A 15,690-nucleotide genomic window follows, 5' to 3' on the forward strand; every position below is an offset into this window, starting at 1 on the left:
GTGTACGTGTGTACATGTGTGTGTTCAGTATCTGTGGAGGCCAGAGGTCAAGCCTGGGTGTTGTTCCTCAGATACTTTCTATTTTGTATTTTTAAGACAGGGTCTCCCTCTGACCTGGGGCTGACCATTAGGCTGGACAGTGAATCCCAAGATCTACCTGTCCCTTCCTTCCTAGTGCTGGGATGGCAAGCTCACACTTGAACCTGGCTCTGCACATGGTTTCTAGAGACCATTCTCATGCTTCTGTGCAAATGCTGTAGTGACTGGGTCTCCTTCCAGCCTCCATACACCCTTTTTGTTGTTAAGGAACCACTTTACTAGGCTCTGATATGAGGGAGTACCTGATAAATGAAGTAATAATGAATTATAACCCCCAAGTGAGAAATAGATGAAGAGATTTATAGAAAATAGGGAACATTATTCAGAGAACAAGTACTAAGTAATTTGTGTAGATAGCTCCCCCTCAAGGAAATGGACTAGAGCCCTCCACTGCTGGGGATAGCTTTGCAGACAGTTCTGTGGGAAGAGTGCAGTGAAGAAAGACGGTATCGGAACAGTTCGATTTGATCAGACAGCAGTGGGAAACCTGATATACGTACCCCAACCAGGTGTCAAGGTCAAGAATAAGTCATTCTGGTGGTACCACAGACTTGATCTGGTGTGATGCAAACCGCCTAAGTCACCTGTGGCCCTCCTTACCAACGTCTAGAACCAGAGTCTAACCTTGAGAAAACAGCAGCCAATCCCAATACAGAGACATACGAAGTGCTTATAGCACTCTGGAACACTGTCTCGTGGACATACACACAAAGCTAAATGGACCAGGTAGGTTAAATTTCGTGTGTGTGTGTGTGCATGCTCGAGTATGTGCGTGTGATTGCATGTGCGTGTTTGTATGCGTGTGTGTGTGATGTATGTACATGTGTGTGTGAGTGTGCATGTATGAGAATGTGAGTGCATTGTGTGTGTGCACGAGTGTATGTGTGTATGTGTGTGTACACCCATGTATGTATGTGTGTGTGAGAGCATATGCATGCTTGTGCATGCACATGTACGTGTGTGTGCATGTGTGTGTGAGTGTGTGTGAGTGTGTGTGTGTGAGTGTGTGTGCATGTGCATAAAATAAAGAAGTGATAATGAGTTGGGGGAATAAGAGAGGGATTTAAGGGGGAGAGGGAGAGGCAAGAGTGATGTAGATTCAGTGGTCATGTGTGAAGTTCTCAGAAAAAATAAGAAAATTACTAACTCCCCTCCCCCTCAAAACCCACAATATAATACTTTTTTTAAAAAGGAAATCCTGAAATGCAGACAGCCAAGAGAGGCCTAAGGAAGCATGGTGTCCAAGGGCAACAGGGAATCTTGGGACAGGAAAGGTTCCTGGTAAAGAATAAGGAAAGGTGAACAAAGTGGACCCTGGAATCAGAGTGCAGCAATGTTCATGATGCAGCAAACACACTGTGATAATGTGAGATGCTAAAAATAGGGGAAACAGGATGTCGGGTACAAAAGGAGGCGACATTATCTCTCTGTTTCCTATTCATATGAAACTGTCCTACAGATGGCATATATGTGTGACATGCTTAAACAATTAAAAACAAATTACTCTCTAATGTGTAGGGGGCTGGAGAGATGGCTCCATTTAAGAGCACTCGCTGCTCTTCCAGAGGACCTAAGTTCAGTTCCCAGCACCCACGCCAGGCAGCTGGAGACCATCTGTAACTCCGGCTCCAGGGGAAGATCCAATGCCATCTTCTGGCTTTTGTGGCCATCCGTTCTCATGTGTACATACACACAGACACATAATTAAGAGAAAAATCTTTAAAATAAAACACAATGAAAGGTGAAAAAATGTTCTAAAAATAATGTTTACTTAAAAGATAATATCCGGGGGCTGGGGATTTAGCTCAGTGGTAGAGCGCTTACCTAGGAAGCGCAAGGCCCTGGGTTCGGTCCCCAGCTCCGAAAAAAAGAACCAAAAAAAAAAAAAAAAAAGATACTATCCGGTTGGATGTTGATACAGGTCCTCTTCTTTCCACAACACCTAAAGGAAAACAGAAACCCTTCCCAAAACTGAATATAGAATCTGAGAAATTTTGTCAATTATTAGACAGATGCAATGGTATTGGGGGGGGGGGCAGCCAAACAGCAACAAAACAAAACTGGCTTTACAGTGTTTAAAGACAGGAAGGAGCTGTTCTTCAAGCCGCCCCACGAGGGCGCTGTTCCGTGTCTGGTGTCGAAGCGCTCCTTCTGAATGGCACCTACTTCGGAGGAATTACCTTTCTTCTCCGGGCTTGGGGAAGTTATCGCAAGTAAAGGCCTGGATGAGGGTGGGCAGGAACCGCAGTAACTGCTGCTGTCAACACCCGGGAGCGGTGTCCCACAGTGTGTGCTGGAAGGAGCTTCCTCCTGTACTTCATGACTTGAATCTTTGCCTGTACTTTCTTGGACTTGATTCACTCAGCAAGTAATTCCTGCACGCAGCCTGTGTGCCATGCCCTGTGCAAGCGCGTCGCTAACCATGGCAAACCAGCCCCACAGACGACACAGCTCTATGTGTAAGTGGCCTAGAATCTGGTGGGGCCTGACGAGGAAGAATATCACTATAAGATCACACTAGATCTGCCCGCCTTGCTTGGTGCTTAGGAACGGAACACATCAGCCTGCTCTCCTTTTTGTGTATATCACCAAGGGGATTCCAGAGGTTATCAGTGGACTGGCAGAGGCCCTAGGAGACACAAAAGGCTTGTCAGTTGGTCCACACTCTATCTTGAAAACCAATGAGAATGTACCTGATAATTACCTCAGGCATGGGCCATTCCCTCCCAGAAATCTCATGCTTAGTCTTCAAAATATGCAGGAAGAATAGGAGGAAGAGGAGGGGGATGAGGAGAAGGAAGAGGAGGAGGGAGAGAAGGATAATGAAGAGGAGGGGGAGAAGGAGGGGAAGAAGGAGGAGGAGGAGAAGGAGAAGGAAGAGGTGGGGGAGAAGGAGGAGGAAGAGGAGGAGGGGGAGAAGGGGGATGAGGAGAAGGAAGAGGAGGAGGGAGAGAAGGATAATGAAGAGGAGGGGGAGAAGGAGGGGAAGAAGGAGGAGGAGGAAGAGGAGGAGGAAGAGGAGGAGGAGGAGGGGGAGGAAGAGGAGGAAGAGGAGGAGGAGTAGGGGGGTAGGAGGAGGAAGAGGAGGAAGAGGAGGAAGAAGAGGGGGAGTAGGGGGGAGGAGGAGGAGCCACATTGCAATTGGAGCAAAGACCATACAGGCAAATGGGTTTGGATGGAAGTCACAAAACAAGCAAAAGAAGAGACAACAGGGAGAAGCCATCCCTCTGTCAGGAAAGCCACGCAATGGTTTGGAGCTGGAACATCCCTCAAAGGCTTCTGGGTTCAATGCTCCAGTGGTGGCATTATTGGGAGGTGGAGGGAGATCAGGAGAGAGGAATGCAGTTGGAGAAGTAGGTCACTGGGGCTTGCTCTTGAAGGGGATATTGGGACTCCGTTCCTCTCTTCTCTTCTTAGCTCCTGGACTCACCATGAGGAAAACCAATTTCTGTATCACAGGCCCTTCATTGAAATACTCTGCCTCGTCCCAGGTGTAAAGTGACCGAGCCTAGAGACTCTGCAGAGATCTGTCTGGAACCAAGAGCTGAGACAAACTGTTCCTTTGTTGAGCACCTTTCCCTAGGTATTTGTCACCCTGACAAAATCAGACATACACCTCCTCGGAATGCACAGGTCCAGCTCTCCAATGCTCACTCTTTACCAAACACCATGCAGTTTCCTTATCCCACATTATCGTGACGCTTTCTTGGCATCTTGTTTACCTACTCCTGTTTTCTCCTAGAGTATAAAACATAGCACTCATTTTCCCACTGCTGGACCCTCAGAAGCTAGAACAGCATGGGCCAGGAATTAAGCGAAGTTTGTCAAAGGGGACACGTGATTCCATGTACATGAGCTTCCTAGTAAAGTCAGAGTCCCAGGCAAAGGGGAATGGTGGTTGCTATGGGTGACAGGGAGCTGAGTTCGTATGCTGTGGATGTTGTCTCAGGTTGAGAGACAGATGGTGGTGAGGGCTGTACAACAGTGTGATGCGCTTAAACCCACTGAACTGCATGCTTAAAAATGGCTAAAATAGCAAGTTTCAAGTCATGATCATTTTTGCCATAACTAGAAAGGAATAAAAAAGAACCCTGACCCAGACTTAGAGGGATGAGCTGAGTCTCAGACAGGGAAGGATGGATGGGTCACTGGAGATCAGGCCCTGTCAGGAGGGGCAAAGCTACATCAGGAATTGTCAGCCGGAGAGTGCTTGCCATGGAGTTGCCTAGAGGGTTTGTGCAAACGACTCCTTGTGAACACAGAGAGCCAGGAGTCAGGTGAGGACTATCCCTCTCACAAACGATCTGCATTTCCCACCCACTTCTCCCTTGCCCTGAACCTGTTGAGGGAAAGGAAAGGAAGAATAGGAAAATAAAAGAAGCTCATTGTAAACTCTCTTGGCATCAGGCTTCTAACTTCAGGAAAGAAGGCAATATATAAATACTCGATACTTCACTGTATCAGAAGATGGGTGCTGTCTAAGACCACCTTCGGCCATGAGTGAAGACAGGCTCAATGGATAAGGGAAAAGGGAAGTGGACAGGAAAAAAGAGATTAGCATCTGATCACTTGCTAGGAATTCAGCTCTTTCAATTACCCAACCAGAGGGAATTTTCCTGAGAATTTAGGAGACTCCTCATGGGAGAATCATCTCTTCCCCCTCGCTTCACGAGACTCCTTAATTCTAACAGAAGGAGGCTTCACACGATGTCTGGAAAGAAAGAGATCTTTGCTACACCCCTCCTTCCTTCCCCACAGAGCCAACTCAATTCACGGTGAGGGGATGTAGAGGAGATGCTCTGCCAGTCTGTGGGTACCAAGACTTCTACTACGAATGACGCCCCTTTCCTTTGTCATCAATACCAAAGGGTCAAAGGTCTTCCCTTTTAGATTCTTGTGCTGGAAGACCACAGTGGAAGGCAGCTCAAATTCACTTATCCAATGCATTTTTTTTTCTCTCTGAGCACCAATTGTGTAAAAACAGGGCAGAGGGAGAATAAGACATAATCACATACTTCAGGGTACACATGTTCAGTCAGAGGGAAATACACAGGCATAATGCAGGGCATAAGAAAGACAGCCACAAGACTAGACATTTTTCTGGAGTACATTTAAATTGAGCTCCAAATTACGGGATGGTCCTGAGTGGGGAGGCGTAATTGGAATGGAGAATAATGAAAGTCGAGGGCACATTAAGGATCAGATGGCAGACAGGCAGGTGGCTGATTTGTAGACTATGAAGCCTTTGAGTGTGTAAGTAGCATAACATTCTCTGAGAAGGGAAATGAGAGCCGGGGGTAGGAAAGTACTTTGGTGTGAGATTTCCAAGGGCCCCAGAGGTCAGGACATTTGTATTTTGATAGGTAATAGGGGAGCAATTTAAGGTCTATGAGTCTGCTCGTGATGCACTCTAAACTCTGTTTGAGGAGGAGCAAGTAGAAGGGGACTGTGATTGCCCAGCCAAGAGGTAATGAAGCCCTTAAGTAGGATGGTTGCTGTGAAAATTGGGAAGGAGGAAATAGATGGGAGGCTCTGGGGAGGAGGGATAAATGGGCCCGGCTCCTGATTGCATAGCCTCTCCTCACTCTGTTTGACCCCCATTCCTCTCCTCTCTCCGATCATAAAACCGTGTGAGGGATCCCTTACCACCCAGCCTTACACTTCCTGGAAATATTCCCACCTGCACTAGGTAAGGCTTCATTTGCAATAACCATGAAGGACGCCCCGAAGAACAATTCTCAACGCTCCAAGAGGACATAATATTCCATGTCTTCGTTCCTACTGTACTTCTTCTGCATTCTGACCGTTAGGGGAAGATCCCCCTTTGTTCTGAGGACCTCCCTCTGGGAAAATATGAGCCAAAAGAAACACGGCTGTTCCCAAGTTTTTGGTTGCTTGTGCAGAATGGAAATCAAGACCGTAAAAGTAAATTTGTTAAAGTGATTGTAAATTCCTTTCTTTGTTCCATCATCCTGCTTTAAGAGCTTTGCGGTATTAATATTACATATTTAGGTAAAAGAATTTTAACAATAGGATTTTATAACTGAATTATGAGCAAGTTGGAAAAGCAGTCACCAAAATAATTGGATTAGTAATTTTATTGTTAAATAAAATCTAGGTACTGTGACAGTCATTCCGTTTTTAAAGACAAGAGAAGTAGAAGCCATGTAGCTTACATATCTATCTTTCACCTGTGGTGAGTTGACTAACATGAGCTGAAGTTACCAGCATGTGACAATGGGAAGAGACCTCCTTCTATGCCAAGTTGAATAGGAAGTTGTGATTTCCAGGTCCTGTAACTTTCTGCAGAAGCAAACGTGGTAACACAGGTGGCAGGCACTGGGCATACCTGGAGGAAGCAGAAGTGATCTGGAATAGCCACTCCTGCAATTGTTTTCTGCAAAGGTGCTAGGGTGCACTGCAGTGGTGTCAGGGTGCACTGCAAAGATGCCAGGCAGTTCTGCAGTGGTGCCAGGGAGCAGTGCAGTGGTGCCAGGCTGTTCTGCAGTGGTGTCAGGGAGCACTGCAGTGGTGCCAGGCTGTTCTGCAATGGTGCCAGTGTTCACTGCAGTGGTGTCAGGGTGCACTGCAGTGGTGCCAGGGAGCACTGCAGTGGTGCCAGGGTGTATTTCAGTGGTGCCAGGCTGTTCTGCAATGGTGCCAGTGTTCACTGCAGTGGTGCCAGGGTGCACTGCAGTGGTGCCAGTGTTCACTGCAGTGGTGTCAGGGTGCACTGCAGTGGTGCCAGGGTGCACTATAATGATGCCTGCCTATACAGTGATGTAGCTTGCAGAGCCTGAGTCAAAGAATGAAAGAAAGACAAATCTATTTAGGACTCAAACTTGAAGCAGGAAGTGAAATGCCTCACTAATCAGGTGAGGAGTTATGGCCCCTAATCAGCACACCCCTGAATTAATATTCCCTATTTAAGGCCAAGCTCACCTATATTTAAATATGCACACAAATATGTAGGAATATATGAATTCATATATGTGAATTTTTATAATTTGATGATGATTTAAATCAATACAATTTAGAAGTTAGTAATTATTGCTTGCGATAACTAAGTGCATGTGAGTCAGTTGCTTTCTGAGGAGGGTGGAATAAGTTAATTCCTTCTTCCTTCTTTCCTTCCTTCCTCCCTCTTTTCTTTTTTAATGAAATTAATCCGAGGATGAGCAAACAGAATTCAATAGAGACCAAAGACAGCAATGCACTGGCGCCTAACTTTTGTGAAGTCTGGCTCTTTTACACAGTGTGGTTCCATGACCCTCTCCCTCAGACCGAATCCTTGGACACTTGAATGCCTTCTCTAAAATGGCTCAGTACTGTGTATAAGCTATGCACCTCAGATAGGCTGAGTCCTCTCTATACTGCGTGCCCTCGGTAGCACAGTGTAAATGCGAGCAGACAGCTGTGGTTCTATGTTGTTTAGGAGAGATTGGCAAAGGGGAGACATTTGCATGTGTTTACTACAGATAGAATTTTTCAGGATCTTTCCCAGCCATGGTTGAATTCACAGCTGTGGAGTCAGTGGAAACAGAGGACCAGGTATGTCAATTATAACTGAATACTGTCCCTAAGGGTTACAATGCTTTCTTATACGCATTTGCTGTATGAAGTAACTAAGAACGTAGACAGAATGTCCAAGCTATGCACTCAGGACTCAGTCCAGATTAGAGCCAGATGTGTGCAAATGTGAGCACTGTCTTGCACCTATACTGTTTGTGCTCATTTCCTGGAAGGCAAGGCGTCTAGGGCAGCTGAGGGATGGCTTTCTTCCTGTTACTCTTGCTGCTGATGACAAGTAAGAGGCAGGGGAGTACCAGAACTACATTTAAAGCCTGCCTTCCTGGGAAAATTAAAGTAGAATCAAGACCAAAAGGAATATGTAAAAAACGAGTCTGTCTGGGCCGAGTGGGGAATCTTTCCTTGCCTGCAATGGAAAATGAGAAAGAGCCAGCTCAGGCCCTAGGGCAGGAGGATTGTGACTATAGGAATAACCCTATATTTGATTCTGTCCCCTCTGGCTTTTTCACTATCTCTTGGCTGTTATTATTATTTTACTGTTTAATTTTTTTGCGAGATCATTTATAGTAATATAAAGTAGCTCATATCCTTTATGGAACTAAGTTTCTTATAAATAATATAAACACACATGCATATTTTAATAAAAATATTTACAAAAGTATTGCATTCATTCGTATTGGTGTATATTATTTAGAAGTACATAAATGTAATGTATAGCCACTCAGAAGTTAATAGATCATAGTATAGGAAAACGTCACACCTGAGTTTGGCTTTAGTAGCTCTCAACAGGTGATATTTTGTCTTTGTAAGTGCTGAGGATAAGAACTCTTGTAATGGATCCTTAGCCAGGGCACAGAGTGGGGCCACCCGGTCACAATCACCAAGATTTGGCTCCCAGTGACATGAAGGTTGGCCAAGGGTTGGAGGGTCACCACGGTGGCAATACCAGGACATAACAGGGAATGCTGCTTGTGACCAGTGTGACAGAAGGCCACAGAACAAACAAATCAACAGCAGAAGTCCACTTGAAAGAGTGAGATTGTCATCATTTGAGCCAATCCGGAACTGTTGGCAGTGTCCGTCATAACTTTGAAGGACAGGAGGCCCCTGTGTGGCACCAGCATGAAGGTGTTCACTGGGACCACAAATAAGTCATCATATTTGGAGACTGTGGCTAGGGATGGCCTTGAAGCTGAGGGGGTTAGGAGAGAATGGTCAAAAGATGCTTCATCTGGGGACAACTGGCCCTTCATGCTCAACCCATCATCACTCCAGTCATTTAACAGGAGGAAGGTGCACCGGAGGTGCTGGGGAGCAAGATCGCAGTGGCGTGTTTTCTCTACGTGTTAACGATGCCACAGCATCAGGAGATCTGGTTGGCACTAATGTGTGTGATGTGCTAAGCTGGGTTGACTGGTTTGTTGTTTGTTTGTCTGTCTGTCTGTAGATAGCTGAAAGCTATTAAAAAGCAATGGGCGAGGCGACTGGAGACACAGAGTTTGATGAGAGTTAAGGGGACACCCTCGACATCTGCTGTTTCAAATTCACGGCCTTCGTCCCTTCTCCCAGTTGCGTCTTGGTACTAAGTATGCTACCGTATATCAGAGTGTAGTGATGACTTGTACAGCGTTACTGACAGGTCAGTGAAACCTTCACCGGTATTATTCCGCTTAATTTTCACAACCGAGTCACGATATGAAAACAGTTTGGCACACAGACCTTCCTGCTCTAGAAGTGATTCTGTGTTAGTGTGTGTGCTATGCATACATGTTGCATTGTGTGGGTACATTTGTGTGTGTGTGTGTGTGTGTGTGTGTGCTTGTGAGTGCATGTGTGTGTGTGTACATGCATGCACATGGAGGCCCAATGAACCTGGTGATCACCAGGTCTAGCTGGGTTAGTTGTCAGTGTTGCCCAAGGGAGGTTCTATCTATGCATGGGGGGAGGGGCATAGAATTACAGGCAGCTGACAAATCCCCCCAGCTGTCTGATTTTCACGAGGATTCTGGGCGATCCACACTCTGGTCCTCACACTTGCATTATATACCGGAACCATCTCCTTAGCTCACTGGTAGTGGTTCATTCTTTTCCTTCTTCCCTCCCTCTCTCCTTCCCTTTTTCCTCTTTCTCCATCCCTCCCTTTCTTCCTCTCTCTCTCTCTCTCTCTCTCTCTCTCTCTCTCTCTCTCTCTCTCTCTCTCTCTCTCTTCTTTCACATGATCTCACTGTTACCCATGCTGGTCTTGGTTTCACAGAACTCCTGACTGCTGGGATTAAAAGCGTGTGCCACCATGTGTAGTTTAGTAGTGATTCTTATATATCAGGTACATTATTCCAGCTCACCCATTGGTTAAAGGTCCTGTCTTTAGTCTTCACGGTAAACATGCTCAGAGAAACAAAGCATTTCTTTCTCAGGAGAACTGCTCCAAATCCCCTACCTCAACGTTGTCTGTCCCCCTCCACCTAAGACTTATTCTACAGATCTTCCCTTTGTGCAAAGGATCCTGCCAGGCACTGAAAATAAATTATGAAACTGAATGAATGACGAAGCTCAGAATTCATGATCAAAACGGGAAGAAAAAAGTATGTAGATATATTAGATAACAATAATTTTGTGTCTTTTAAATTTGCAATTGCACTCTCAGGTTTTTCCCCCTCCCAGCTGGGAGAAAATATTAAGTATCATCTATAAACAAATGCGGTGAGAAGAAAATAGGTCTTGTGACAAAATACTCCTTTGAGATTCACAGGAAAGAATATTTTTTCTTTAGAAATCCATGGGTCTGGGAGCCATGCAAGGAACAGAATATAATTCTTGGTAGGAAGCATGTGTAAATGAATGCACGGAGGAGGTGGGGCTGCTTATATACCCTCAGAGCCAGGTTTCCACGTGTGATAAGAAAAGTTGTGCATTGAAACACACACACACACACACACACACACACACACACACACACTCAAGTTCCTAATCTATTTTAAGTCCTAACAATTGTTTTCACTTATATGCTGGGTACAGGGTCTGGATATGTAACCCAGGCTGCCCTCAAACGCATCCTCTTACTTTCCCTCCCAAGTGCTGGGATTATAGCAGTGACAAAATATGTTGACTTATCTCTATTTAAGAAATCAAGTATAAAAATCTGTATCTAATGATAGGTTGTGTATGGGTGGGCTCCCAGCAACCCCAAAACCCCCTGCTATTACAGACAATGCCATATACTTTTCAAGAGAGGGTCTCCATTTTCTGCCCAATTGAACCCAAGATCATACAATAATTGAAAGCCAGTGAGGAAAACCTTTAAGATTTAAAAGCCAAGACCTATGAGCAGGATAACTTTTCACCTCATAAAATCAAGTCCTTTTAGCATAGGATGCTGACACGATACTGTACTTACATCAAGAGCCACGGACTGCTTGGCCCAGGACTTCTTCACTTGGTCGTACATAATCGTGTTGTTAATACCAAGGCCACAAAAGATGACAAAGGCCTAGGACACAGAAAGCCTGTTAATTAAAAACCGTAATAACTCACAGTCAAGATCTAATATGAAGGCAGGCAGTCACCAGAGACAGTTCCGAAAATATAATTTTATTGTGCTCAGAGGTGGGCCTCGGGGACATGTGCATTAAAGTTCTTAATTACTATTGTCATGTAAGGACTTTACAGCTCACACTGCACACGAGACGAGAAATCATTATTTTAATGATATCGGGAAGAAATAACTTCACACATTTGAGAGCATGCAATGTGTTTCAACGTGGCTTTAATTTATTTGGGCGGTAGATTTATTTGTTTTTATTATTCTGCTTTGTCTAACTAAAAGCAGCCCCTTTCAATAGCAAGGTTATAAAATATTTTGGCCAAGAAATTAAGTAAGAGAAACCACAAGGTTGGGGCTAGGGCAAGCAGACTGATTTAGAACCAGCTACCAGAAAGATGCATTGAGAATGGTAGTTCTTTATGCGTGGGGTTGTACCCTGGCACAGACCACGATAAAGCACATGAAAGCCAACCTCTTCCGCAGGAAACGGAAGCTTGTGAACTAAAGGAAGGTGGGGAAGAGAGACCTGGAAGGGCTGGCTAAGGGTTTCATGACTGATCGCGTGTGAACACAAGAATGATTAACACTGGGCTGAAATGGGGGTATAGGATAGAATTCTGCAATAGTACTAAGGTAAAATGATTAAAGGTTACAAACTAATCCAACTGGCGAAAACACAATCAAGTCTTGCCTGTGCATTTATAGTCTTTAAATTTTCCTCTAAGTCTGGTACACCATTTAACTTCGTTCAAATGTTTCATGTTTATGCCAACACACGTGGGCAAAGACACTGTCAGTGATTCAGTCCTGGCCCTTGGCTTTGAAAAATGTATTTGCTCACCTCAAAAAGCCTTTGGTCAGCATCATCAAAAGGTTTCCCATCGAGTCTGTTCAGCACTTGAGCGACCCCTGTTGAGGGAAGGTGGGGACAGTGGTCACTGTTAGTACTGGACGTCTTGTCCCTGTGACAGAGAGTGCCAGAGCTGACTCTGTGGGTGACTTAACACGCATAGACAGTTTTATATATGATGACTGGAGATATACATGTACATATATATTATATGTATATATTATATGTATATATTATATGCATATATGTATGTATGTATCATGTGTATATAATACACATCCTCTTTGGTGTTTGGAAAGGTCAGTGTGGCATGGTGACTAAGAACTGGCTCTGGGTTTAGATAACCTTAGTTCAAATTCCAGTTCTAGTGTCAGCTGTGTGTCTGAGAGGAAATGAACTGTTTTAGTGATGAAAATCTTCGTCGATACGAAAAGAATTAAAATGTAAACTATCCCAGAGGATTATGAAGATGTGAAATAGGTTTTAGAGTTTCATTATGCACACTTAAGACATCCAGCATGATTTTATGGGACACACGCGGGTCAAAGCAGAGTTAGTTCTGTTATCTGTACCGATGGCTCACACAGCTCTAACAGACTCAGTAAGCAGGCTTGCCCTTCTCAAATACATTCCCCAGCGTTATACCAGACGTGTTGACACATGACTTCCAAAACACATCAACCTAACTAAGACAGTTCTATCCTGAAAACTGCTAGTCTGTGGCCCCATTTAGCAGGAACAAAGGGAAACAATAGCTATGATTCTAAAGTGAGTCTGTACCTTTTAAAATGTACCTAACTTCCCACTGGTGAGCCAACTCATTGTTTCCTCAACAGCATATAGAAATATGAAAAAGTCTTTAGCATAACGGGAAAACTACAGCACTAACTTCAAAGTAACAGGAGATGTTTATCATTAGCCTTAAAATGAAGGATTGTATATGAGATTACCATTTGAGCAATACATGTTTCCTATGGACATTTATCTCACACATACATACACATATGTACATACACACACACAGACACACACAACTTTACATATAATATAAGTAAATTCCAATTTGTACTCAGGCTCAGGTCCTATGAGCCTAGAATATCCTTTATGCCTAATGACATATTAATATATTTGTGCAAGTCAAGCAGTCCAATGAGGGAAAATTCCTTTAGAAATGGAGGGCTTGGGCTGTCGGTAAACTCGGTTGGTACAGCATTTGCTTAGTGAGCAAGAAGTACGGCATGCATTGAGTGTGGTGGAGCACAGCTGCAATTTCATCATTCAGGTCACAGAGCCAAGAAGACCAATAGCTCAAGGTCATCTTTGGTCATCAAGCTCAGTTTGTCCGAGCCTGGGACACAAAAGGCTCAAAAACAAGAAAACAAAACAAAATGAAACAAACAAAAACAGCTCTCGATGACTCTCACAAGGTTCTAAGTCATTGGTTAGATCGAGAGAAGCAAGAATATGTATTCCATACCAAATATACCCATCACCTTATGTCTAAACCCTACATTTTCATTGTGGTTTTAAGCAAATCTCTCTCCTTCATGATTAAGCTTAACCATAAACTCTTTCTTTGCCCGAGATTCTGTACTGATTGCTCTTTTCCTGTCTGATTTTTTTTGTCTTGTTGGGTTGGGTTTTGGTTTTGGCCTTTTCGGGGGGGGTAGGCTCCCCTATTTTATGAGGTAATGGGAAATGGCAGGTATGGTGGAAAGTGTGGGAAGCTGCTTTTGCCTGTGGTTTCCTTATGGTGGGGAAAGTGTCTGTTCAGAGTCATACCAGCAAGATGCATGTTCAGGTGTGCCCAGTGTCTTTGCACCCGCATGGTGTGTAAACAAGCTCAGGCATGGATAGACACCACAGGGAAGGGGGATGCCTCAAGTTCAATCCTGATCCATTTAATAACTGTAACCTGACTGTTTCAACCTCTCTGCCTCTGTCCCTCCTCTTTCTCTCCCTCCCTCCCTTCCTCCATCCTTTCCTCCTTCTTTTTCTCCCATTCCCATCTCTATTCTTTATCAATGTAATACAGCAAAGTTCAGCTGATAGGTCCTGGGACTCTTCCACCTTCAGAATTTACAAGTGCTTTGAACCTCATCGATATTTGTCCCTGTTCTAACTAATGCCCACTCATTAGTGTCTAGAATTCATTCGCTATGGAATTGCACAGCAGTATGGATGTGTAGCTTGGACTGGGTCTGGTGATAGATGCCTGTAACTCCTAATATTTGGGAGGCAGAGGAAGGAAGAGCGTTATGAGCTGCAGGCCAGAGGTGTACACACACACACACACACACACACACACACACACACCACACATACACACCACATACATACACACCACACACACACACACAAACACACACACACATACACACCACACACAGACATATACACACACATACACACACACTCACATATACACACATATACACACATACACACACACTCACACATACACACACGTACACATACACACATACATACACACAGACGCACACACATACACACCACACACACATACACACACACACACCACACACACATGCACACACACAAACACACAAACACACACACAAACACATAAACACACACACATACACACACATACACACATGCATGCACACACACATACATACACACACATACACACACATACACACACATGCATGCACACACACATACACACACAAACACACACACATACACACCACACACACACATACACACACATACACACCACACACATACACACAAACACACACACACAAACACACACACATACACACCACACACACACATACACACCACACACACAAACACACACACATACACACCACACACACAAACACACATACACACCACACACACATACACACCACACACACACATACACCACACACACACACATACACACACACATACATACACACACACACACAGGGGAATATATATATATATATATATAATATATACATACATACATACATACATACATACATACATACATACATACATATATGGACCTGGTTTATAGATAGGTGCTGGTTGCTTCACAAAGAAGTCAGAGTCATGTGGGTCACGTCTTACCTATTATTTGGTGGTTGCTGTTCCAAATAGGGACACAGAGAACAGATCTTATATGAAAGCCAGATATCTGGTCAGCCTAGGACAGAAGAAAAGAAGTTTATTATCATCAAATATGAACCACTCATTGAGAAATTATTTCTATGTACTGTAAGCTATCACTTTTTTGGAGGCAGGATCTGATATTGTCACCCAGTCTAGCCTTGAGCTCACCGTCTTCTCACCTTAGCTGTCTATAGCAGACTGCCTGGCTTCCATTACAACCCAATCTTTGAATAAAAACACCAACTCTCCCTCTTTTTCTTATGTCACAATGAACAACACAAGAGAAAAACAAATTCAAACCCAGCACAAATCAGACAAACCAGTCAACCAACCTGACTATCCCCAATCCCGGCAGCCACAGGGAAGTGGGTCACAGTTACGGCACCAGAAAAGTATTCTGTAGTGCATTCAGGGTAATTAAGGCATTTTAATTAAGCCAATAGTCAGTGCTTATCTTTGACTGGGCACCCCCATTGGTAAGATGTTTGAACCTATAAGGAAATGTGTCGTATGCATGTTAACTTTAGATACTACT

The 15,690-nt window shown here is 44.2% G+C and overlaps 1 protein-coding gene across 3 annotated transcripts in view; it reads right to left on the bottom strand.

Moving 5' to 3' along the window:
* Pde11a (phosphodiesterase 11A) overlaps window positions 1-15,690 on the bottom strand; it is a 370,466-nt gene that overhangs the window by 139,071 nt on the left and 215,705 nt on the right. For all 3 annotated transcript variants that reach the window (NM_001127480.2, NM_080893.2, NM_001127481.3), the window contains 3 exon segments: window positions 11,024-11,116; window positions 12,012-12,079; window positions 15,114-15,189. In NM_001127480.2, coding sequence (NP_001120952.1) covers window positions 11,024-11,116; window positions 12,012-12,079; window positions 15,114-15,189 — 237 coding nt within the window.

Source organism: Rattus norvegicus, chromosome 3 (assembly GCF_021556685.1).
Source record: "Rattus norvegicus strain SHRSP/BbbUtx chromosome 3, alternate assembly SHRSP_T2T, whole genome shotgun sequence".
Lineage (NCBI taxonomy): Eukaryota > Metazoa > Chordata > Mammalia > Rodentia > Muridae > Rattus > Rattus norvegicus.